Below are 22,872 nucleotides of genomic sequence, written 5' to 3'. Positions count from 1 at the left end.
TAGAAAAAACCACGCACGCGCTATTTTTTAAGAGACTCCAATTCCATATTACAAAAAAAAATTCATGCGACTTACCGATCTGCATGAGCTTCAGCGGAGTTGTAAATTCTGCTGGTGACTGTAACATAAAATGGAAAATATTAATGTAGAAAATATTAATGTAGAAAATATTAATAGAGATTTTATTTAAAAAAAATTCAATACTTACTTAAAAGTTGCTCCGCCGATGCATGATGCCCGTCCCGGGCCTGCTCCTCCTCTCAGTTTTGCGTGCCGAGTCATCCTTCCGCGCACAAGTCACTCGCGAATACCCCGACCGTGATTTTATAACCGCGAAAAATATTTATCACTTCGCGCGTTTCTGTCCGGCACTCGCGTTTAGAAAAAACCGTCCGAATACTGTACGGAACTCCCGGAACGACCGACGAACCGGCTGCGGTTCGTATAATTATCAATATCGGCGGTGACGACACTCGTTGATGACCGATAGATGCAGCTGCATTGATCTGTAACAAAAAAAAAATATATATATATATATCAATTTTAGAGATGCTACAAGTATATAAGCTATTAGTCTTGCGTTTTAAAAAAGTGATTCTTACCTCTGGGGTTGCTTCGGTGATGCACGATGCCTGTCCGAGGCCTTCTCCTCCTCTCAGAATATCAGGCCACCCGTCAGAGTGCTTCTTCTCAGACCGTCTGACCTCCGTCCTCGCACTGGTCCCTGCGAACAAGAAGCCCAGATAATTAGTTAAAGCTGGGCGAGTCTACGCAACACTTCTGAAATAAAAAAATTACTTTCGAGAGATGAACGCGTAAGGATATAATTTACCTTGAGTAAAGGAGACGTAATCACACGTGCGTTTTCCTCACACGGAGAATCACACGTGCTCTCCTCACACGGAGCATCACACGTGTTCTTCCCACACGGAGAATGGAGAGAAGATAGTTTTCGTATCGCGGGGTTTTCGTTAAACGGAAATACGTATTACTTTCGGCACGAGCACGCGGTTGCTGTGAGAGCGTAATACGTACGTGTGCTTCGCGCGACCGCTGGAGAAGGACAAAGCGAGAGTGGGAGTAGTGGAGGAACATACATAGCGCGCGGCACGTAGGCTCGCGCTCGCTCTCACCCCCCAACCCCCCGTCTCCCCCTCGCCTTTCCCCCGCGCCTATTTATTCGTTACTCTGATTCGATTTAATTGTAATATTTAATTAGTACGTCCAGACAAAGACGGTACTTCCACCAGATCGTCTTCGATCTCGAAAACCGTCTTTGCCTGGACATATTAATTAAATATTAAAATTAATGCGAACCTGAAAATCGCCGACTTAACAGCCGACGTTGACTCTCGCTTGACGTGAAACAAGCCAAGTGAGAAAGGACTAATCAACGTCGGTTTTAAGCGGTAACAATTAACAACTAATTTACGCGTCACACTCATTTTTTAAGATAAGATAATATATTTAAAAAAAATGGCAATGATAAAGAATAAAATAAACCTAATACTTCTCGACGAAACAAAGCAGTAATTAATATATAAAATACATAACTTTATAATTTTATGTTCCGTTTTCGATATCGAGCAAAGCGCGGCTCGACAATCGTTACGTGACGACTTAAAACCACCGCGGTAGATGCGGTTGCTACCGAACAGGCGAGAGCCAGTGTTCCGTTTGTTGCTCGTGGAATGAAATTAGTCCGATCTCGTATAGCTAGAGCCTCGTTAAGCGTAAATGAATTAATAACTGAAAGAAGTCCCACGCATAATAATCGAGGTGGCCGTGTAATAATAACGTTAGTCGCATTAGAAGTACTCGTTACCTAATCCGCGCCTCTTCCACAAAAGTTTTATATACAAGATTTCTTTCACCTATACTTTCTATCAGATTTATAGGAAGATAGCTAAATGTCGATGTTACTTTAACGACGGATAAACCGATAGGCAGCCTCCTGGTATTGAGAAAGCGACCTTGCGCCGAGAAGAAAACTCGAGGTCGTCTGTCGCCTACGTGAAAACGTTGGGTACCGTTTAATCGTGTCGGATGGATATCTTTTTCTTTTCTAAAATATACAGAAAAGTGGCGAGTATTAATTCCTGTCAATTCCTACAGTTTCAAATGTAAAATAAAATAAGATTTATTGATACAAAAAAAAAAAAAAAAGAAAGAGAGAGAAAAAAGAAAAAAAAACATAGATTACGTATCAATAAATATAAAATAATAAAAAATAGAAGGTAAAAATGTTGCCGCGATATTTAAGTGCGACCTAACAAATCAAATGATTTGCCGTACCAAAGTTGAGATATGAATTTTTCTTTTCTCCGTAATTAAGCGCGTTTTCCCATCTCGCTTTCGTTTCGCTGATACGCGATCGACGTTTAGTCCTCTTTCCTCTGGTGCTTGATAAACCTGTACAAAAAAAAATTGTTCAAGTTATCTGCGACTCGATCTGTCTGTCCATCATTCACTCCGATCGCATGACCGAGCGTACATTGATATCTCCCCCTACGTGATCCGCTAAATACTCGTCGCGCTGACCATGAGAGAGGTGGGCGCGCATCCAGAAGAGGATATCACGGTTCCCCCCTCAGAACCGGCCGAGTTATACGCGAGTCATACGATTCGGACTCGGAGTCTCTCAATTATGCACGCGTTGTGAATCACGCACGTACAGCGCCGACGTCGCGGTGTTGGTATTGCACAGTGTCCGTGTGTGACGTGTGCGTGACGTGCGTGCGGTGTACGCGGAGCCGCGCGCGTTGGTCTGCGTGTCACGATTCGCGGACGATCGCGAGGCAACGGGCGTACATATGAACCCGGATCGTCGTGAAACGCGGGTTCACGTCGTCGGTTCGCGGGCCGGAAACGATCGCGGCCGGTGGTGGATCAGCGCCGCGGCTTCAGCACCGAGAGGAGAGGAGAGCCGCGAGATACGGAGTGAAGAACGATTACGGGCGAGCGCAATGCCGTGCCGCAGACGACGGTACACGTGACGCTCTCGGGAAAACACTCTCCCGCGCGTGAGCAGCGAACATGTGTGCGCGGTGCGTATAGTGGATGTGCCTCGTTATCACCCGAGCGATACGCGGATGACTTTTGCCCGACTCGTCGAGACGCGCCCGATCACGATTTCGAAGCACGCTGCAATCTGACAGGTAACGCACTCCGCGTGACGCGTGACGCGTGGAAGTGTTATCGGATGACGCTTACCTGCGTAACGCGGTCCGAAAAGCGCGCGCGCTTCGGCCACGATATCTCGTTCGCGGCGGTAAGGCGCGATTGTTTTTCTCCACTGGCGAAAGTGCAGTTTACGCTTACGTAACGATGCAAATCCTCCGGATGTATTTGCGAATTGAGATCCGCACGTATGAAACGCGAGGAAATTGATAATAGCACGTCCGAAAGCTTATCATTCCCCATCACATGTGTTTTAATTTTCTTTTTTTTTATTTTTTAAGTTTATTTAATTTGTATTGTCCATCGATACTTTACGGAGGAACATCGTAATTGTTCATAAGTAATTTATGAAATTGCCAGTGCGATCATTATTTCACGGCGATCGACTGACGCAACGACTGTCCGCGTGGAAATTGTTTAACTGTTATAAGACATTTGTAAACTCTGTCGGGTGCGAGACTTTTGTAACAAATCATGTTGGATTGATAGCTGTACGCACCTGCGACGGCACTATCTCTAGCTATCAGAACGTCGTAAAGAACCGCGCAACCTAGTCATATCTGTGAGGAGTACGCGCGCAGTCACATGGCCACGTCTGGTCGTTACGTCAAGACGAACGAAAGTTGTTTCAGTGAGTTTAAGTTGTAAAGTAAGAAATAAAACGCGTTTAAAGTTTCGAGTAGTGAAAAGTACCAACTTACGGCTGATATCCGCTAATCTGCTATATCAAGCCCGTAAAGCAAACCTTCGGTTAAAAAAAAAAAAAAAATGTGGTGAAGCTCTGCCTGTTTTTTTTTCTTTTTTTTTTTAGCTGTCCAACATCCAATTGGGAACGCGCAAACGTCCCCAAGTCTATTCGTACATACTAAATCTATTGGGAATATGAGAAACGCGCCGAGCGCGTACCGGGAATTTTACCTGCGTGACGCGCAGTTGTAAAACCGGTTGTAACTCTGTTAATACTTCGAATTTTGGCCTATAACTTTAGAAACATATTTTCGAGAGATAAAACTATTCATTCATGAAAAGAAAAAAAAAATTAATATTTTAGCTCGTTACACAATAGACTTTCCTCCTTAAAGCTGCAAAACTATTAATATTTCGCGAATACGTTCAATTTTTTATTTAATATTTTATAAAAGAAAAAAAATCAGAAAATATTTGTTAAAATATAGTTACGAAAAAAGAAGGTAAATAAAATGTTTTTAGAATTTTATAGAAATCTTCCTAAGAAAGAATTCTGTAATATTAAAAAGAAGATGAAATGTGCTACATAGAGCATTTTTTATAGTTTACATATCGTCATATTCTCTATGTATTATTTTTTTTTCTTTTTTTTTTATAAGTTGCAAAATAATTATTCAAAATACACGGTGCGTTTTGCGCGCATACATATTTCATCGCGTTGATGGGACTTCGTCAATGGTCAATCACAGACTACGAAATTAAACATACGCCTTGATTGTGTCGCTCGATATGGTGCAATGTATTTTTCTCATTTGAGCTCTATGAGTATTCCATCGTCTCGCCGCCTACCACCTTTCCGATAAAAATCGGCGGAAGCCCGTTCGAATAACAGCTTGACGTATCACATTGTCGTTTATTCATAAGTCCCTTTTTGGCTGTATCATCGGACGTTATTTTAAATTCCACGTGTTTTAAATTTAGAGTCAACTTTTCTTTTAAAAATTCGGTTCGAACGTGCGTGTTCTGCGAGCACCCGTGGCCCACGTTGTACACGAAATTGCCAGTTTCGTCACGATTTTACTACGTAATGTATTTAAGAGTTTATAGTCGAAATATATATAATTAATATAAAATTTAAATCAACATTTGTTTGGTACTTTGATTTGTAATTTATCGTCGGTTCAAGCGCGGCGGCGGACTCGAATCGCCATAAATAATTCTTTTTTTCCGTTTCTTCTAAAGCGGCACGTGTCAAAGTTAAAGGTAATGCTAAAAATTGGCGGCGTTACAAATTTTCTCAGGACACTTAGGCAGATTTTCCCCTTCTTCAATGTACATATACATATATGCATCTCTGTCCGTAGAGGTGGTCATGCGATTATGGACACCGAGAGCGGGAACAACGACAGCGGCATCAGCGGCAGCATCAATGACGAACCGAGTAACAGTGGCCAGCCCGTCTTGTCGAAGCACGGCGATGCTACCCATAGCAAGTCGCACGGCAAACAGGCCGGTTGCGTGCGTAAAATGAGCACGATGTTCGAAGAGGAGGACGACGTGTCGGACGACGCAGATCCGGACGTGATCAGGGTTCGCCATCAGAAACGCCCTGAGATCGAACCCGAGTGGTCTTCGGAGGAGGAGAGAGGTCGTCTATTAAACACCACTGAACACCGTGAAATCATCACGCCGGCTGGCAGCGGTAACAACGTTAGAAAGGCGATCGACCGGGACGACAGTCCTGCGAGCGTTCGTCGAGATAAAGGTCATCATCGTCGACGGCTGCAGCCTCGGCTGATAATCGACCAGGCCGAGTCCGGATCGAGCTCGGATCGCGACAACGGGCCGCACAGTCCCGGCAGATCGAGCGCCAGAAACGCCGACCCGCGTCTGCAGCATCATTGTCTCAACTTGCGCTCACCGAGACCCTTCAACATGGACGAGAGTCAGCACTGTCCTTGCTGCAATCAGTTATCACCCGCCTGGGCCTCCATTCTGTACGCGGATGCCAACGGAAGTCAGACCCGCTCCTTTCCCGATACGATCTCGATCAAGTCCGTGACGTCGATCGGCTTGGGCTCTTCCGACGGCCGGAAGCTTACGATACGTAGAGTTCCCACTTCGCCGTCGGAGCTGCTTAACGTGGTACATCCGCCGCCGTAAGTGAGATACATTGCCTACGATCGTGCCTCGGCATTTTCGAAGAAATAGCCAGCGTGAATCACATCGCGCATGATAGCGCACGCGTGTTCGTTTTAGCACGAGTTTCGCGCAAGAGGCTTCTCTTTTAAAAAACAAAAAAAAAAAAATTAATAAGTAAGAAAAAGATCGGAACCACGTGTAGATCTTGTCTCTTAAAACATAAACGCGGAAATTTCGTGAGCAATAAAAAAAACGTGGGAAGAATAGTTCTCGTTGTTGTTACAAAAAGCTGCAATTAATATCGCTAAATTTAAAAAAAAAAAAAAAAAAAAAATTTTCAAACAATAATTAAAACAAAATCAAAGTTCATGTATTTTTGTAACGTCTGATAAAAACGCACGTGACAAATTCGATATTGGGTCACAGACAGATTATGTTAAGATTATTTTAAAAGCAGACGATGGCGCGCAAAGACAACCACTTACGCTCCAATAAATCATTCGGTGTTTTATCTCAAAAATTGGCAAACAATTGAGATTATCGCGTTTAAATTATTCTCCTTCAATAAAATTATTTCTTCGTAAGAGCGTTCTCCTCCGAATCTAAAAACACGTCGTAATCGGGAATTAGCGTCGCGATTAAAATGTATACAAAGCTCTATCTCCCATATGCTTGCTTCTCATGTGAGGCCTAATACTTCGTGCAAACGTTCTAAATCAGCCGAGCCGCGTATACGGCACGTATATAAAAATGCCGCAGCCCGATGGAATGTTCAGTAGGAAAGTTCTGCGACAGCAGTTCGACCGTGTTTCGTGACTAACCTGGCACGATTATCTCTGAACAATAAAGATATCGCAAACCGCTCACAACTCGTTTGATTAATGCGCGTGAAAACCGACATTGTCGCAAATCTACCACTTAACTTCGCCGCGTTAATGCAGCAGAAAATTTCTTCGTTAATTCAAAGGTCAGTTGCATTAACTGTCAATTAATCAAACTTTCCTCTCCGAATTACGGTTTCGAAAATTAAATTTAAGTAAACGACAAGATATGTTAAATAAATGTCACGTACTATTTCGTACGATCTTTTGTGAATTTGTCTTTGAAATGTCTACTCGAATTTCCGTAGAAAATTGCTTTAGATAGAGTTTAGGATCGATAGCGCTATTAATTAATATTAATTGACGCTTTTAATGAAATTGCATTACGCGATATAGTTATACAGGAGCGGGGCTTAGGATCTAGAAAGGAGCAAGGGTCAAGTTGGTTAATCGATGTCGATGAAATTGGGGGCTCTCAATTTACTATAGATAGCTCTAATCGATGTCTACCGCGACCTGCTCTAAAGCACGGAGGCTGCTACATTAGATACCCTCTCGCGTTTGGTAAATTAGAGTCGGGGAATCAAAGCCGACATCATTCGCGGCTTAATTTCGGTGGGTTCAAGCGTCGGTGCCGGGTACGCGCGTGCAGAAAATCGCTCGGCAACAGAGGTGCCGAGAGATCGCCGTGGTCGAAAATTGAAATTCGCCTATTAATTAGACCGGTCTAGTTAGGCCGGTTTCGATTACTCCGATTAGGACCACGTCTTCTCATCGGGCTGCGGCGGATTCCACGTTACGCTGACGAGAGATGCGATACGCGTCTAAGCTGCTCGGCGCGAAGCCGTCAGATCTCGTCATCCAGGGTCTGCAATTCCGGCGTATCGTCCCGGAGACGTAAGTGGATAATGGGTGTACAATGTAAGACCGCACCGGTTGTTGTAAGTAGGTGTGCTTCGTGCGGTGTGACATATTGTTGCGATTCCGTCCCGCTTCTTCCATTGAAACGGGACGGCGCTCGAAACGACCCGTAATCGTCGTCCTACATTTAGACCTCGTCACGTCTACGTTTTTGAAGCGAAGTATGTGGGCCTCCCGCGTGCGAAAACGGTACCGATTACCCGTGAGATCGTTTAATCGAATAGAGCAGCGCGCGGTCTACGTTCTTCGGCAATGTGCCTCCGCCGGTCAATTAATTCATTCAAAAAATAAAAAAATTTTTTAATTTAAAAAATTAAAAAAAGAAAAGCAAGCCAAAAATATTTTTCCCAATATTTTCAAGCAACGTATAACGTCGCCGTGTCCGTCGCTTTCGCAAAATTGCATTGCGCAGCCGTTCTTAAATTAATCATTATTATCTATATTACGCGAAGAGCTCGATCGATCGGTGCCATTCGATACTCATTCTCGTTATATCATATTTACGATGACATTACGCGCATATACATATTTCTTTTTATTTCCCTTAAAACAACTGACACGTCGTATATGGAGCGCATTATCGTATCCGCAATGCTTCCGCGGCGCGGTATATTAGTTTTCCGTTGGAAAACGAACGGGAATGTACACAGGTGCATCGCGTATATCTTTCAGCATTGTCGGCCGCCCTTTCCCAGCCCCTCCGCCCATGGTCTGACACCGTTTCTACGCGCACCGCACCGTAAAGTACGAATTTGCGCGATAAACGCATTGAAATTCCACGATCTCGGCGCTTACGTAACGGCACCGCGTAGAGTCGCTTTTTATGCCGCGCGCTATTTCACGTGACATTTTATCACGGTAACGCGGTGAGTCAATACCGGAATACCTCCTTTTTTATTTTATTTTTTTGTTTCTTTTTTTTTCCGGTATCGGCTGTCGTCGCGTGTCCTCCGCCCGCGAGCTGGGATCGGTTCGCAATTGTGTTAATTAGCGGCTCTATGATTTTTACAGCGGCAGGGTCGCTGCCGCCTCGCGCGAATCGGCACGTCGTCGCGCTCGTCGTTTGCAACGCTCGAATTCGGGCCGCTTTATAAACAATGACGATGAATATTTAATAGCCATCGGCCCGATATGCAAATATGCGGAACCCCGGCCGGCTGGCACGTCCACGCGCGGCCCTTGTCTCTGTGTGATTTTCCGTCAAATAAATTTTCATAATGTATTAAACAGTTACCGCGTACGCGCGAAATCATTAAGCGTCCGAAAGAACGGCCGAGGTAACAATGACCCATCGCCGATGGGTTTCGAAGGGATTTAGAGGGGCGCGGTGTTCCCTCCGCAATCCACGAGACGCGGAGATTAAATTACATCACCCGCCCGGCAGGATATTTAATAAAACGCTTGTTATCGCTACGTTTATTTATTAAACTGCCGTAACTCGTAGCGTTTCTCCAATAGCTCTCGCAATTTCTCTTTCGCGTTTCGCGCTCCAAATGTCTTCTAGATTTTTAATATAAAAAGCTTTAACGCTCGTGCGTCGCATTTTTCCAGATTCGAGGACGACGTTTCCACGTGCGCCAGTTATGACGACGTGGACGCGGACGATCCCAGCGACTATCGGCAGCCCAGGAGGCCACACTGGGCGAATAAAGTGGAATTCGTTCTCGCCTGCATCGGCTACTCCGTCGGTCTCGGCAATGTCTGGAGATTTCCTTACTTATGCTACAAGAGCGGCGGCGGTGAGTCTCGCGATAAACGCGTCAATCCATTACGTAAATTACGCGTAACCGTGACGTGAATATCGTAACCAATTCTATGAAATGTTAAAGTAGATTCACGAGGCGGGATACTGAAAAAATATTAAAAAAAAAAAGAATAGAGAGAAGGATAAGGGAAAAAAGAAGAAAAAAAATATTTTTCACGCAGATGTTGCCAGCAGATGTAAGATCAGAATAAATAAAGCGGATATCAAATGAACGGGCGACACACTCGCGATGTGTTCGCCACGATTAGCATAACCGTGATAAGAGCACGTGGTTATTTTGCGCGTCGCGAAGTACGTGCGTCGGTATCGAAATAGCTGACGGAGCATGCAGCGGCCGCGGCATTGTCCTCCAATTTTTACGAGGCACGTATATCAGCACGAAAGCCGTGAAACGCTCCACTGTTCCTCTTTAAAAAAAAATTGTTCTTTAAGTATTTCTTTCTATTATTTCAACGTTTCGTCACGAGCGCGACGTGACGAATCGCTCAGACTGCCCGTCGCACGTATTGGACCAATCTCGCGGACGGAACAAGAGGTTCCATTATCGAATAAAGATCGTGGAGCGCGGGAAAAAAAAATTCCGTCCCGCCGCGGAAGGAATTCGCGGTGAATTCTACGGAAAAAGAAAAAGAAGAAAAAAATAATCGCGACGGCTTACGTAAGACGAGCTCCGGATTCAGGGCAGCTGGTCTCGCAATACTCGGCAACGTGACCGCGTATCGTGTTGCCGGTAATTTTCAAAGTCTGGATGCATCCGGAGCCCGGACGCGTGGCGCAATTCGCTCGCGGAACTTGATACATGACCTTGCTGGAACACGGCTTGCGGCCGCCGGGCGCGGTAAATGATTTCAATGACACCGGTGGAAATAATCGGCCGAGTATCATCTCGGCGCTCCGCGCACCGTCGGCTTAAATTAAAGAGCCGGAAAACTGGTTCGGATAACGCGATCCGATTCGCGCGTTTAGATATGATTTATCGCCTTCGCTAAGCCGACGTCAGTCTAAATTCGCGCGAGGATTGGGGAAGATAATATCGGGACTGATAATCTCCGTCAGATATGCGCGCCGATCGCGTGCCACATTCGTGCCACATTCGCTCCCTGATATTCAGACACAATTTATGCATATCGTTGTACTTTTAATTATCTTTTTCCTTTTTTATTACTCCTAGCCTGTTTAAATATAACTGCAATATACATAAAAACACAGAGTAGTTAAAAGCGGCGAGAGAAAGGACGACGCTATTATTCAATTAATTAGTTCCATTTATTGCCGTTTATCCAATTATTAATTTCGTTTTAAATTAGCTTTGTTTTGAATAAATTTATTAGTTAAATGATTACTTTTACGCGCAATGCCTTTAAAAAAAAAAAAAAAACATAATTATTTTCATTTATTGTATTAAAGGGAATCTTTATTTAATTGTAATTTTTGTGTAACACATTTTCATGCATATAATGAACTGGAAACTACCTTGTAATAATTTCAACACCCCACGCATGGACAAGTTAATTTGTTGTACAAATAGCACGTAGCGCTGTTGTAAAAATACAGTGCGCATAATTTTGCGAAATCACATATTAAACGGGAAAACCGGAAAATCAAGGGAAATAATGCGCGCCCGCGAGATCCACGCCCCGATATATTCATTGTTGCCGCAAACAAATTGCATTTTTGTGATAAAGACGATACTGAAGCGGATAACAATATTAATGCAAGTGCGCGTCATTGACCGCCTTGTAAACGACGCGGATTGGATTTTCGCCAGAAATTAAATCGCTCGTAATCATTATTGATACCGTCACATTGAATTCGCCGGCCCCTCGGCCGTTATCGCCGCATCCTCGTTTAATATCTCGCGATAATTTATTTCGAGTGCAATCGCGTATATTGTTTCGTGCCGTTTGCGTCGAAACTAAATGAAAACTGTCATTCCGCGCCGTTGCTCGGTCGGATTTGAAGCGAAGGAGAGAGAGAAAAAAAAAAAAAAAAAAAAGAACAGATCGGATAACGCCGTGTGATTTACGCGCGCAATGCGCAGCGTTCCGTCGGCCGGGATTAATTTACATCTTTCCGCGAGGTGCGAAAGAAATTACTGTACACGCGCGAGCATCGTGCGCTTATCGCACTTAGGTACCAAACCCAACGCTCGAGAATCTGCCTGAGAAAATAACACCGATGCAAGCGTAAAGTGATCCTTTTGCCGCTGCGAATGCGACGAAAATAACGATTCGTGAGCGGTATCAACGGGTTTGACAATTGAAGGAAACTCGCCGACTAGCTGACTAATCATCACCTATCTCGTCCTCGGTGGCGGCTAAATGCCTGACGTCAAATTAAGTCGTAATCCGTAGCGGCGCTACGGATCATCGTTTATTGCGAATAAAGAGTTACATCCAGTGACCTTGCCGCTACCCACAGTGTGATTAATGTCGAGGCACTTATTACGTACACGCGCGCGAACCGCGGCTTAGCGAAACGCTGGGCAAGACCTGGCCACGTTTCCTATAACCGGATTAATTTCTGATTTCTTTTTATTTCTTCTTCCTTCTTTCTTATATTTTTTTTCTTTTTTTTTATATATATAAAAGAAAGATTATAATTTCTGCAATTACATAAGTTTGACGTTGCACGAGGAAACGTCGCTTAATGTCGATCGCATTTGTTACAGGCGTGTTCCTCGTGCCTTACTTTTTAATACTCATCGTATGCGGAGTACCGTTGCTATACATGGAGCTCAGCATCGGACAGTTCACTCGTCGCGGTCCAATCGGCGCTCTGGGTCAGATGTGCCCGTTATTGAAAGGTAAATGGATAAATCACGGCGTGACAAATTGCCGATTAAATTCCGAAACGACAGTTTGTTAAAAGCTTCCCGCGCGCGCTTATTTTTATAGCGTTATGAAGCGCTGCTGATTAAAAATACTCGGGCTTAACTCGAAATTAATAATCGCGAAAGCGTAAAAAGATTATAATTATCATTCTTCTGTTTTTTTTCTTTTTTTTGTGAGTATTTGAGTAATTTATATTGTAATCTTAACTCGAGCCTTTTCAGAATACACGTCGATGTCTTAAATATTTTTTAAGCTGCACGTTAATATTGAAAACATTTTAAGAAAAGCGCGCTGTATGCGTTTCCCTCCTCAAGTTACAGCGTCTTATCGTTTACGATATATGTTTCCGTTTTCTTTGTAGGAGCAGGTTTATCATCGGTCGTAATATCATTTTTAATGTCTACCTACCATAATGTGATAATAGCCTACGCAATATACTATTTCTTTGCGGCATTCCGATCGGAGCAACCATGGTCACGTTGCGATCACTCGTGGAACTCGCCGCGGTGTTGGTTGCCCAGCTACGGATCCATCGTTAATCGAACACGACCGAACCTGACGAGAACACCGTCCGAGGAATTCTTCGAGTAAATTCTTTTACAAATCCGAACAAACGAATTATAAGCCGACGTTCGTAACGTTACATGCCACCATACATTATTTTTCGATAATAAAAATGAAATAAAATAAAATGGCTCTCACGCGGTGCGTCGTTGTTTCAAAATTGTTTGAAGAAAGAATAATTACCTTTCAGCAACAAAGTCCTGCAGATTAGTAGCGGCATTGAAGAGCCAGGGATTTTGAGATGGGAGCTCGTGGCGTGCTTGATAACTGCGTGGATCATGGTTTACTTTTCCATCTGGAAGTCCATTAAGTCAACGGCGCAGGTGAGATACCTGACGGCGACGCTGCCTTTCCTCCTAATCGTGGTCTTCCTCACGCGATCCCTCACTCTGGAGGGTGCGTCGAAAGGTCTGCAATTCTTCTTCCATCCAAATTGGGAGTTGCTTGGCGACGCAAAGGTACACCTGAAAAAACGATTTTTTAATTAAGAAAAATATAATAAACGATATTTAAACTTTAGCCTGAAATTAAAATCATGTCTTTATCACGTCATGAAAAAAAACTGTGTTACTTTTTAAATTTTCATTAAAATATAATTGCATTTGACGTCATCCGTATTAATTTATTAGGTATGGATCAACGCGGCGGCGCAAGTTTTCAATTCTGTCGGGATCGCCTTCGGCTCGATGATATGCTTCGCAAGTTACAATCGATTCCACAACACAATCCTCGTAGACACTGTCGCTGTTTCGCTCATAAACGCTTTCAGTTGTCTGCTAGTTGGAATATTCTCGTTCGCTACTATTGGCAATATAGCGCTAGAACAAGACATGTCTGTCGAAGATGTCCTAACCGACGGTACGTATAGAATTAGAAATGAAGTTTACGTCACACTAAATATGATAAATTATGTAAGTATCGATATAAGTATGCCACTCGCGTTACGGAGAGAAAGGATGTAATAAAATCTATGATGCCCGACCGTTTGCACTTTTTCTTTTTTTTTTTTTTTTTTTAATTATTCTCTCGCCACCGTTTCACATCACCGGATTAACTCCCGCTGACATTTTATAGACAAATCATAAATTTCCGTTCAAGGACCTGGTCTCGTCTTCGTCATCTATCCACAAGCACTCGCCAAGATGCCAGCTTCTCAACTCTGGGCTGTACTATTTTTCTTTATGCTGGTCTGCCTTTCGTTGAACAGCCAAGTAAGCGCATACGCTGATAGATATTATAAAGCTTTGTTTTTTAAATATTTTTATATATATTTCTTTTTTTTTTTTTTTTTTAGTTTGTATCAATAGATTATAAATTAATCCACAATTAAATAATTACGCAATTGAATCGTATCTATTGCGTAAAATACTTCGTGGTGATAAAAGTCGCGTTAGTCATGAACCTGAAAAGCTGAAATATCAAAATCACATTACTCAATCGCTTAATTGCATGCAAATCATATTTTGACAAGCTTTCTATTCCGCTGGGCGCTTTTGCAACGTTTTAATGATATTACGTAAATTTTGGTGATTTTAGTTTGCCGTTGTTGAAGTGGTCGTTACGTCGATCCAAGACGGTTTCCCGAATTGGGTAAAGCGTCATCTTCTCTGCCACGAAATGCTGGTACTCCTTATATGCGCCGTTTCGTTTTTATTTGGACTGCCGAATATTACGCAGGTAGAGCCGGCACTCGAGACGGCGTTTACGCCGCATAATGAAAATTAACAGCTCTTATCCCTTACTAAATAACTTCTCGACTGCCTCAGGGCGGTATTTATTTCTTCCAACTGATAGATCATTACGCCGCTTCGATGTCCATCATGTTCTTGGCGTTCTTCGAAGTGATTGCCATCTCGTGGCTCTACGGCGTGCGGCGGCTGTGCAATAACGTCAAGGAGATGACCGGACGCTTGCCTTCGGTGTACTTCCGGTTCTGCTGGTTCCTCGCTGCGCCTCTCCTCATAATGGTGAGCAATTAATGGATTTCAGGATATTATAAAACGTTTGCATTGCGTTATGAATCCGAGTAAGACGCAACGGACAGAAATTACCAGCTGCATATCAAAAGGCAAAATATTCCGAAAGGAATTACAAGCCAATTACTCGCGCAATTATTATTCTCAGAAAGATGCCAATATCTTGGTTTTTATCTGACGATAACGATTGCACGGATGATTGCTCGCTTTTAATTCTGGTTTTGTTGCGCTTCTCTCGATGCAGTCGGCGATCTTTGAGACGTACGCACACATTTCGTAATTGCCTTATCTTCTCAGGCTATATGGGTGTTCAGCTTAATTGATTATGAGCCACCGACCTACCACAACGGCGATTATACGTATCCATGGTGGGCAGAAGCGATTGGATGGGGCATCGCGTCTCTCTCCTTGATTTGCATTCCTGCTTTTGCCGTTTATGTATTCGTCAGAGCAGATGGTGTCACGTTTGCCGAAGTACGTTGAATTTTATTAAATTGAAATTATTTCGACGCGCTAAAGCAACATAAAAAAAGAAAGAAAAAAAAAACAATCCAAACTGATTAAAAATAACTCATTTGTAATTTCAAATTAAATTAATAATATGACGCGTATTACGCTTTGAAAATTTCGGCGAGTTTTGTATAATTAATTAAATTAATTAATTACCTTTTCTCTGCATTTCTTTTTTTTTTTTTAATTTTTTTTTTTAATATATTAAAATGTAGAGAATATGTAATACATTCGCTGGAAGGAGGAACAAAAAAAAAGATATTTCTATGCAACAACTTTCATTCCCAGAGACTCAAAAATTCCATCAGACCGCACTTCGAGGCCTGCAAAGTTTGCGGACAGGAATATTGTATGGAGCCCATGCACTATCTGCCAGAAGACACGCTTAAGGAGCCGCAAACAGACGTGAATACCTCCGCACAACTAAATTCGCATTTCCTGCTGAAGCCTCAGACGTGATAACGTGAAGAAGCAATTAGCTTTTACACTTAATCCACGGATTACACGAGATACGACGGAGTCGTGTCGAGAAATAATTGGTTGACACATCGTTCGCTCGCGTACTTTTATCGTCGACCGTTACGACAACTGTCGTGGCAGTCAGCATTCCATTATTTATAACCTTGTTGTAAAAGACGGTAAATAACCTGCAGAAGAGTCATTAGGATAATTAAGAATATGTTGTCCTGTAAACCGTTGCTCTTTACGCCATCGTTATGTGATAGCCCCTGTAGACAAGCACCGAGTCGACGTAGAAATGTATTTCTGTATATATCGCAGTCGTTGTGCAACATAATGACGTATGACATGTTAATCATATAATTTTAATAAATTATTACACACTGTATGAGAACGTGTACTTTTTTCAACTTCACCTCGGCTCACCACGTTGCTTCCTCAAATTCTTTTAACAGCACTCGATCCACGAAAACTCGAGGCGAAATTCATCGGCCTCGAGTACCGCAACTACTTTTTATCTCGTAATAAAAATTATTTTTATTTTCAAACATCAACTAATGTAACAAAATTATGTGGTTATTAAGTAACGATATAACGGAGTACCTTTGAAAAGGTTTCGCCGTATGCACGATTATGCAAGTGCAGAATCTCCGTTACGCAGCGGGTTTCCATCTTATTGAACCCTCATACAGCAAATTAGATATAACTAATTGGATTATGCGTTCCAGGGACACAAGTCCCGCGATAGCACTCTCTCATTTGAGCATCGGGCAAGCGTAAGTTCACATCAAAGTTTACCTTAACATCGTTCCGCTTAAAGTTGCTGAACTATGACAAAGAAGTTCGAATTTAATTGGCGCATCGAAGTGCCGGAGCTCTTGAGAAATGGTGCGGTGTTCGATCGATGGTTCGAAGACAAAGAGACGACTGAATACGAACCGAATTGCCTATTCAAAGTCGACGAATACGGTTTCTTCATATACTGGAAAAGCGAAGGCAAGGTAGATTAAAAAACAATTTATTTTTAAGCGAGCCGTTCGGTTATTATTATTTCTTTTTTTTAATAAATCCGCGATGTGAATATTTTACGATTTTTATGATAATAGGATGGCGATGTCATAGAATTGGCTCAAGTGAGCGATATTCGTTACGGAGGCACGCCAAAGGTAAAATTTATGCAAAGAATAAATTCGAAATATAAACGTTACAGTAATAATAATTGTTTCTTTTCTTAAACATAAGTTCTCGATTCATTTAGGATCCAAAGTTATGCAACAAATTAAGTAAACACGGAACGTTGGAGCAATTGGATCAGAAAAGTATAACTGTATGCTCTGGGGTGGATTACACGAACATTATTTATCAGCACATTGTTTGTCCAGATGAACAAACAGCTAAGGTAATAAAGAAAGGAAGTTGTAAAAGGATTAAGAGCTAAATACAAAAATTTATACTTTATAAAATCAATCTATGTATATTACTAAAATCTTTTTAAATTAAATTTAAGTTATTTTTTTTTTTTTATCGTAATAAAATAATTCGGGTCGTGAAAGTGTATTCCGATACAACTGAATATTGATCACTAACGAGGAGAATCACATTACTTGCAATTTAACGTTTAATTTAATTATTCAATTTGACCTTTTACTTTTTGTTTTAAATATACGCTTGCATTTTCGTTTATATTTCATATATGACATAGTTAATGCAATTAATCCCATCAATTATTTTTTATTTCAACTTCTGTGTCAACACTAATCTGTGGTAAATCAATTCAGGATTGGCAGGCCGGTCTGCGTTTAATTACGCACAACACAAAAGCAAGTAACGTTTGCCCAACGACGCAGCTTATGAAGCAGTATGTAATTATTAAATTCAATATAGCTACGCAAAAAATATAATATAAATAATAATTTTTTTTTTTTTTTTTAATTAATAACGTTCATTCGTTTCGATCGTTATATAAAACTTGGCTGAACGTTGAACGGATCTACCAGTTGGATGCGGCTGAGTTTCCAAGTCGATCCGAAGGGAAAGGTACCTGTGAAAGTGATATCAAAGACTTTTGCATCTGGAAAGACCGAGAAACTTGTTTATCAAGGATTATCGGAACTAGGTCTGCCCAGTGGAAAGGTGAGTCAATAAGTACGGGGAGTTTTCGAAAGAAAGGAACTTCAATTAATATTTGAACGCGATCGATAAAGTATATTTAACGTTCATTCAGAAAATTTTTTTAAGTCGTCGTCGTTGCAAGTAGTTTTCCACAACTTTTTTTTTTAAGTTTAATTTAAAATGGAAAATTAATACCTTCGAAGAAACGTTGTATTACTTCACATATAATAGTATTACTTGATATTTAAATAGTTACGTTTAATGTAGGTAAGATTTAATATTTATTCAGTTTACAGATACCTTATTTTTATTTTACAAATGGTTATTCTTTACGATTTAGAGTGATAAAATAGAACCGGAGGCCTTCACATTTGACAAATTCGCTAGCTTGTACTTCAAGATATGCCCCAGGAATGATATCGAGGAACTTTTTCAATCCATGTAAGTATTAATCATACCGTAATAATTTTATCCAGACGAAATATTGTTTTCAATTTTATGCAGCACTAAGGGGAAAACCGATACCATAAATTTGCTGCAATTGGTGGAATTTATGAACACAAAGCAAAGAGATCCGCGACTCAACGAGATATTATATCCGTTGTATACGGAGAAGAGATGTACGGAAATTATCAATGACTACGAAACAGACGAGAAGGCGAAAGCGGAAAGTGAGTTTGTGCAAACGCCAATTCCGTTATCCACTTTTTTTTTTTTTACGTCGCAAGTAGCGTTAAAGTATTCTATTGTCTTTAGAGAAATTGACGAAGGAAGGTTTTATACGATACTTGATGTCAGACGAGAACGCGCCAGTATTCTTAGACAAATTGGAAGAATGGATGGACATGGATCAACCGCTCGCGCATTATTATATCAATTCGAGCCACAATACTTATCTCAGCGGACGTCAGATCGGTGGCAAGAGCACCGTGGAAATGTATCGACAAGTTCTACTCGCTGGTTGCAGGTGTGCGACTTTTTACTGTATTTTTGTACGGTGTAAAAAAAATAAGAAGAAAAAAAAAATTTCACAGAGAAAACTAAAAAAGATGATTACGACTATAGGTGCGTCGAGCTGGATTGCTGGGATGGAAAAGGCGAGGATGAGGAACCCATCATAACTCACGGCAAGGCAATGTGCACCGACATCCTTTTCAAAGACGTGATCTACGCTATAAGAGACACCGCGTTCGTTACTTCCGAATATCCCTTAATTCTGAGTTTCGAGAACCATTGCTGCTTGAACCAGCAATATAAATTGGCGAAATACTGCGACGAAATATTCGGCGACCTGTTGCTGAAGGAGCCCTTGAAAGATTATCCCGTGAGTGGAGAGACGTCGCATTTAACGATCCCGTGCGGTGAATTAAAATTAATTATACGCGCGCGAACGCGGGCGACGTTATTTTCAGCTCGAGCCCGGAAGCCCTCTTCCGCCGCCAAGCGCGTTGAAGCGCAAGATAATGATCAAGAACAAACGATTGAAGCCGGAAGTGGAGAAGGTCGAGCTTGAGCTTTTCCGCGCCGGACAATTCGAAGTTAAGGACGAGGTGGTAGAAGATGCGAGCGCACCTGCGGTCGCTCCTCCCGCAGAGCCAGAACCGCCGAAGGTGACGAGCGACGTTAATGACGTAGCCAAAAATGATTAATTCTCCGTCTTTTTGAATAAAATAAAACATTGACAGTACCTTCGATACGTTTGCTTGTCGTAGGAGGGCGAAGCTCCTCCGGCCGGTGGCGAGGGAACTGAAGAGGTACAAGCAGCCCAGTACACGGGCAGTACAATGCGAGTTCATCCTTACCTTTCATCAATGATAAACTACGCGCAGCCAATAAAGTTTCAAAGTTTCGAAACTGCGGAGAGTACGTAACATATTTAAGAAAAAAAAAAAGCATGATAGTTATCGGTAAATCTGAGTCATACGTTGGGACGATTACTTGTTTACTGTTGCGTGCTTTTAATGTAAGTACGTGCATAAAATTTAAATAAAAGTATATTAATTATTGGTTTTAATAAAATTATCACGTGCTTATCGTTTTAAAAAGCATTTACATTGTACGAAATAATAAGAAAAAAAAAGAAAAGAAAAAGAGAAAAAAAATGTTTAATGATTCTAATCCATCGCACGACATTTAATAACATTCTTTTGATCTCGTAACGAGTTTTACTTAATGTTAATAACGGCACCTTAAATTTACCGAGGTAGCGGGTGTGTACGTGGTAGTACGTATGTCCCGGAGACTTAAGGAGGGTTAAATGAATGAGCGTACACGTGCGCACGTGTCGCACGAGCGACATGTACTAATGTCCCGACCCCGACGTTACAGGCAAGAATATACATCATAATATGTCTTCGTTCTCCGAGACTGCCGCTCTTAACTATCTGAAAACTCACTCCGTGGAGTTCGTTAATTACAACAAGCGGCAAATGAGTCGAATATATCCAAAGGGTACGAGGGCTGATTCGTCGAATTACATGCCCCAGGTAACTGCGACAATATACAAACGCGCTTAGATTCTCCGCAGAGTTATTACTCACGTAATTCCCCGATTCTCTAACATATAAAGTGGGTTGCGCATTTTTTTTTTTTTCTTTTCGCTATTTGTTTTACTTTTTTTTTTCTTTCTTTTATTTAGGTCTTCTGGAACGCCGGGTGCCAAATGGTAGCTTTAAACTTTCAAACGCCCGATCTGCCGATGCAGCTTAATCAGGGGAAGTTCGAGTACAACGGTACGACGGGCTACCTTCTAAAGCCCGATTTCATGCGGAGACCCGATCGAAGCTTCGATCCCTTTTCCGAGGACGTCGACGGCATCATCACCGCGCAGTGCGCGGTCCAGGTCATAGCCGGGCAATTCTTGTCGGACAAAAAGGTCGGCACGTACGTGGAGGTGGATATGTACGGTCTACCGGCAGACACAATTAAGAAGGAATTCAGAACACGAATGGTGCCGGCGAACGGTCTAAATCCGGTCTACAACGAGGAACCGTTCTTGTTCCGGAAGGTCGTGCTTCCCGACTTGGCGGTGCTCAGATTCGGTACCGACGTTCTCTTCTTTATTCGTTATAATAAATGTTCAAACTAAATGCTACCGCTCAGACGGACTAAGCGTCTTTTTCGCGCAGGTGTGTACGAGGAAAGCGGCAAATTGCTCGGGCAACGAATCTTGCCCTTAGACGGGCTTCAAGCTGGCTACAGACACATCTCCTTGAAAACCGAAGCGAACTTTCCGATGGCATTGCCCATGCTCTTCTGCAACATAGAGCTGAAGATTTACGTTCCCGATGGATTCGAAGGTAGTCGCGGCTCAAAAATAGTAGCACTCTTTGCGGCCTTTCTCTCACACAAACCCGACTCCAATTTCAGATTTTATGGCCGCCTTGTCGGATCCGGGTGGTTTTAGCAAGGCTGCCGAGAAGCAAACCGAGACGATGAAGGGACTCGGAATAGAACAGACGGATACTAAGGCGGATGCTAAGAAAAAGAAGGAAGAAGAAACGAAGAAGGGTAATAAAAAGGGGGAAAAAATTGTTTTTATAATAGAAAAAATATTTTATCAAACTATATTAAAAAAAAAAAAAAAAATTATGCCAAATATTATTTAGTACCTCTACGTAAAGCACATATACAATTCTTATTTAATTTCAGCAGAAGCACTAAAACTGGAACCTATAACTTTAGAATCCTTGAGGAAGGAGAAGGGTTTCAAACTGGGTAAAAAACACCAGAAAGAATTGGATACCATGAGAAAAAAACACGCTAAAGAGAGACAAACTATGCAGAAGAATCATTGCAGCGCCATTGAGAAATTAACCAAAGGAAAAGAGTGCGTTAAATTGCTCTTTCCTTTTTTTTTCTTTTTTTTTTCACAATGCAATTTTACTTCGCGCAGACAGCTTTGTTAAATTTACGATATTATATTCGGTATTATTTGATATTTCATGTAATGTGATATTTTTACAGCAAAAATGCTCTGGCGCAAGACGCGAATGTAAAAAAAATCATAAGCGAGCAAACGGCTCAATGGTCTGCCATGATGGAGAAGCAAAGAAAGGAGGAATGGGAGTTATTGAAGAATCAAACGCAGAGTTCTCGTGACGAGTTAAAGCGACTGATTGAGGTCGTGCAAGCCACGCAAGTCAAACTGCTACAGACGAAACACGACAAGTTGGTTCACGCTATTTATTCGTATCGTTATATCTCTCACTGATTAATCTTCACATGGGAAATAAGTTCGAATTTCTTTTTATCACATTAATTAAGTGCGTTAATATTGTAGAGATATAAAAGATATGAACTCCAATCAAGCGAAAATATCCGTGGAAACGGCTAAGGAAGTAATGAACGATAAGGCTTTAAAAACAAAGGGCGATAAGGACAGAAGACTTCGTGAAAAGAAGCAACAAAATACAAAGAAATTTGTGGAGGAAAGAAAAAACACGGAAATTAAGCAGGGTCGTGAAAAAGAGAAACTGAAAGCTACGCACGAAAAGCAAGTGCAAGACCTGGATAAAGACATCGATATAGTAAGTTTAAAATATCTTATTAATTCCTGATTATTCAATTTTTTTTTTTTTTAATTAAGAGGATATATTTAATACCGAAACTTTATAGCAGACAAGCATGTTATTGAATAAGGAAAAGATTTAGATCGTTATTAAAATAAATTATAAAGAAATATATATAATTACGTAACTTTTTCGCTTGTAAAATTAATGCGATTTTATGAAATAATAATAACGTTTAATCATGTTGCAGAATATCGAAATATACGACAACGAAGCTGTCGAGTACAAGTTATTGACGAAAGCGGAATTTTATATATAATTTTCTTTTTTTTTTTTTTTTAATTTTTATATCATATTTATTATTTGTTAATGTTTGTCGTTTTATGTTTG

The 22,872-nt window shown here is 41.5% G+C and overlaps 2 protein-coding genes across 8 annotated transcripts; both read left to right on the top strand.

The window, feature by feature from the left end:
* Positions 1-2,715: 2,715 nt before the first annotated feature.
* On the top strand, positions 2,716-16,247 carry Ine (solute carrier family 6 member inebriated). 6 transcript variants are annotated; one of them, XM_070658368.1, is made up of 12 exons: positions 2,716-3,158; positions 5,232-6,026; positions 9,303-9,490; positions 12,188-12,322; positions 12,712-12,937; positions 13,105-13,372; positions 13,544-13,772; positions 14,013-14,125; positions 14,451-14,591; positions 14,681-14,881; positions 15,188-15,364; positions 15,689-16,247. In XM_070658368.1, exons 2-12 carry the CDS (start codon positions 5,248-5,250, stop codon positions 15,857-15,859), a joined length of 2,628 nt encoding a protein of 875 aa, XP_070514469.1. In that variant the 5' UTR covers positions 2,716-3,158; positions 5,232-5,247; the 3' UTR covers positions 15,860-16,247. The 6 variants fall into 6 exon arrangements, with proteins under 6 accessions (XP_070514469.1, XP_070514470.1, XP_070514467.1 ...); XM_070658369.1 differs by lacking the exon at positions 2,716-3,158 and adding an exon at positions 3,206-3,811; XM_070658371.1 differs by lacking the exons at positions 2,716-3,158; positions 5,232-6,026 and adding exons at positions 6,033-6,976; positions 7,566-7,727.
* A 105-nt stretch (positions 16,248-16,352) lies between these two features.
* On the top strand, positions 16,353-22,821 carry LOC139103553 (1-phosphatidylinositol 4,5-bisphosphate phosphodiesterase). 2 transcript variants are annotated; one of them, XM_070658360.1, is made up of 19 exons: positions 16,353-16,860; positions 16,966-17,025; positions 17,118-17,258; positions 17,638-17,717; positions 17,857-17,992; positions 18,312-18,412; positions 18,476-18,642; positions 18,728-18,938; positions 19,037-19,295; positions 19,384-19,581; positions 19,684-19,834; positions 20,300-20,457; positions 20,610-21,012; positions 21,100-21,270; positions 21,341-21,481; positions 21,626-21,800; positions 21,938-22,141; positions 22,254-22,500; positions 22,733-22,821. In XM_070658360.1, exons 1-19 carry the CDS (start codon positions 16,690-16,692, stop codon positions 22,799-22,801), a joined length of 3,243 nt encoding a protein of 1,080 aa, XP_070514461.1. In that variant the 5' UTR covers positions 16,353-16,689; the 3' UTR covers positions 22,802-22,821. The 2 variants fall into 2 exon arrangements, with proteins under 2 accessions (XP_070514461.1, XP_070514460.1); XM_070658359.1 differs by having other exon boundaries at positions 21,623-21,800.
* Positions 22,822-22,872: the final 51 nt, after the last annotated feature.

This window comes from Cardiocondyla obscurior, linkage group LG06 (genome assembly GCF_019399895.1).
Source record: "Cardiocondyla obscurior isolate alpha-2009 linkage group LG06, Cobs3.1, whole genome shotgun sequence".
Lineage (NCBI taxonomy): Eukaryota > Metazoa > Arthropoda > Insecta > Hymenoptera > Formicidae > Cardiocondyla > Cardiocondyla obscurior.
This window is presented reverse-complemented; position numbering and strand designations above follow the sequence as displayed.

What these genes read in the sequence shown, in the direction of transcription:
- LOC139103553 (XM_070658359.1), top strand. Translation starts at nt 16,690, where the DNA reads ATGACAAAGAAGTTCGAATTTAATTGGCGCATCGAAGTGCCGGAGCTC. An exon ending in CGTCGAATTACATGCCCCAG is followed by an intron (nt 20,458 to 20,609) that starts GTAACTGCGACA and finishes TCTTTTATTTAG; the next exon opens with GTCTTCTGGAACGCCGGGTG. An exon ending in CTACAGACGAAACACGACAA is followed by an intron (nt 22,142 to 22,253) that starts GTTGGTTCACGC and finishes TTAATATTGTAG; the next exon opens with AGATATAAAAGATATGAACT.
- Ine (XM_070658366.1), top strand. Translation starts at nt 5,134, where the DNA reads ATGCTAAAAATTGGCGGCGTTACAAATTTTCTCAGGACACTTAGGCAG. An exon ending in GATGTGCCCGTTATTGAAAG is followed by an intron (nt 12,323 to 12,711) that starts GTAAATGGATAA and finishes TTTTCTTTGTAG; the next exon opens with GAGCAGGTTTATCATCGGTC. An exon ending in CGAAGATGTCCTAACCGACG is followed by an intron (nt 13,773 to 14,012) that starts GTACGTATAGAA and finishes TTTCCGTTCAAG; the next exon opens with GACCTGGTCTCGTCTTCGTC.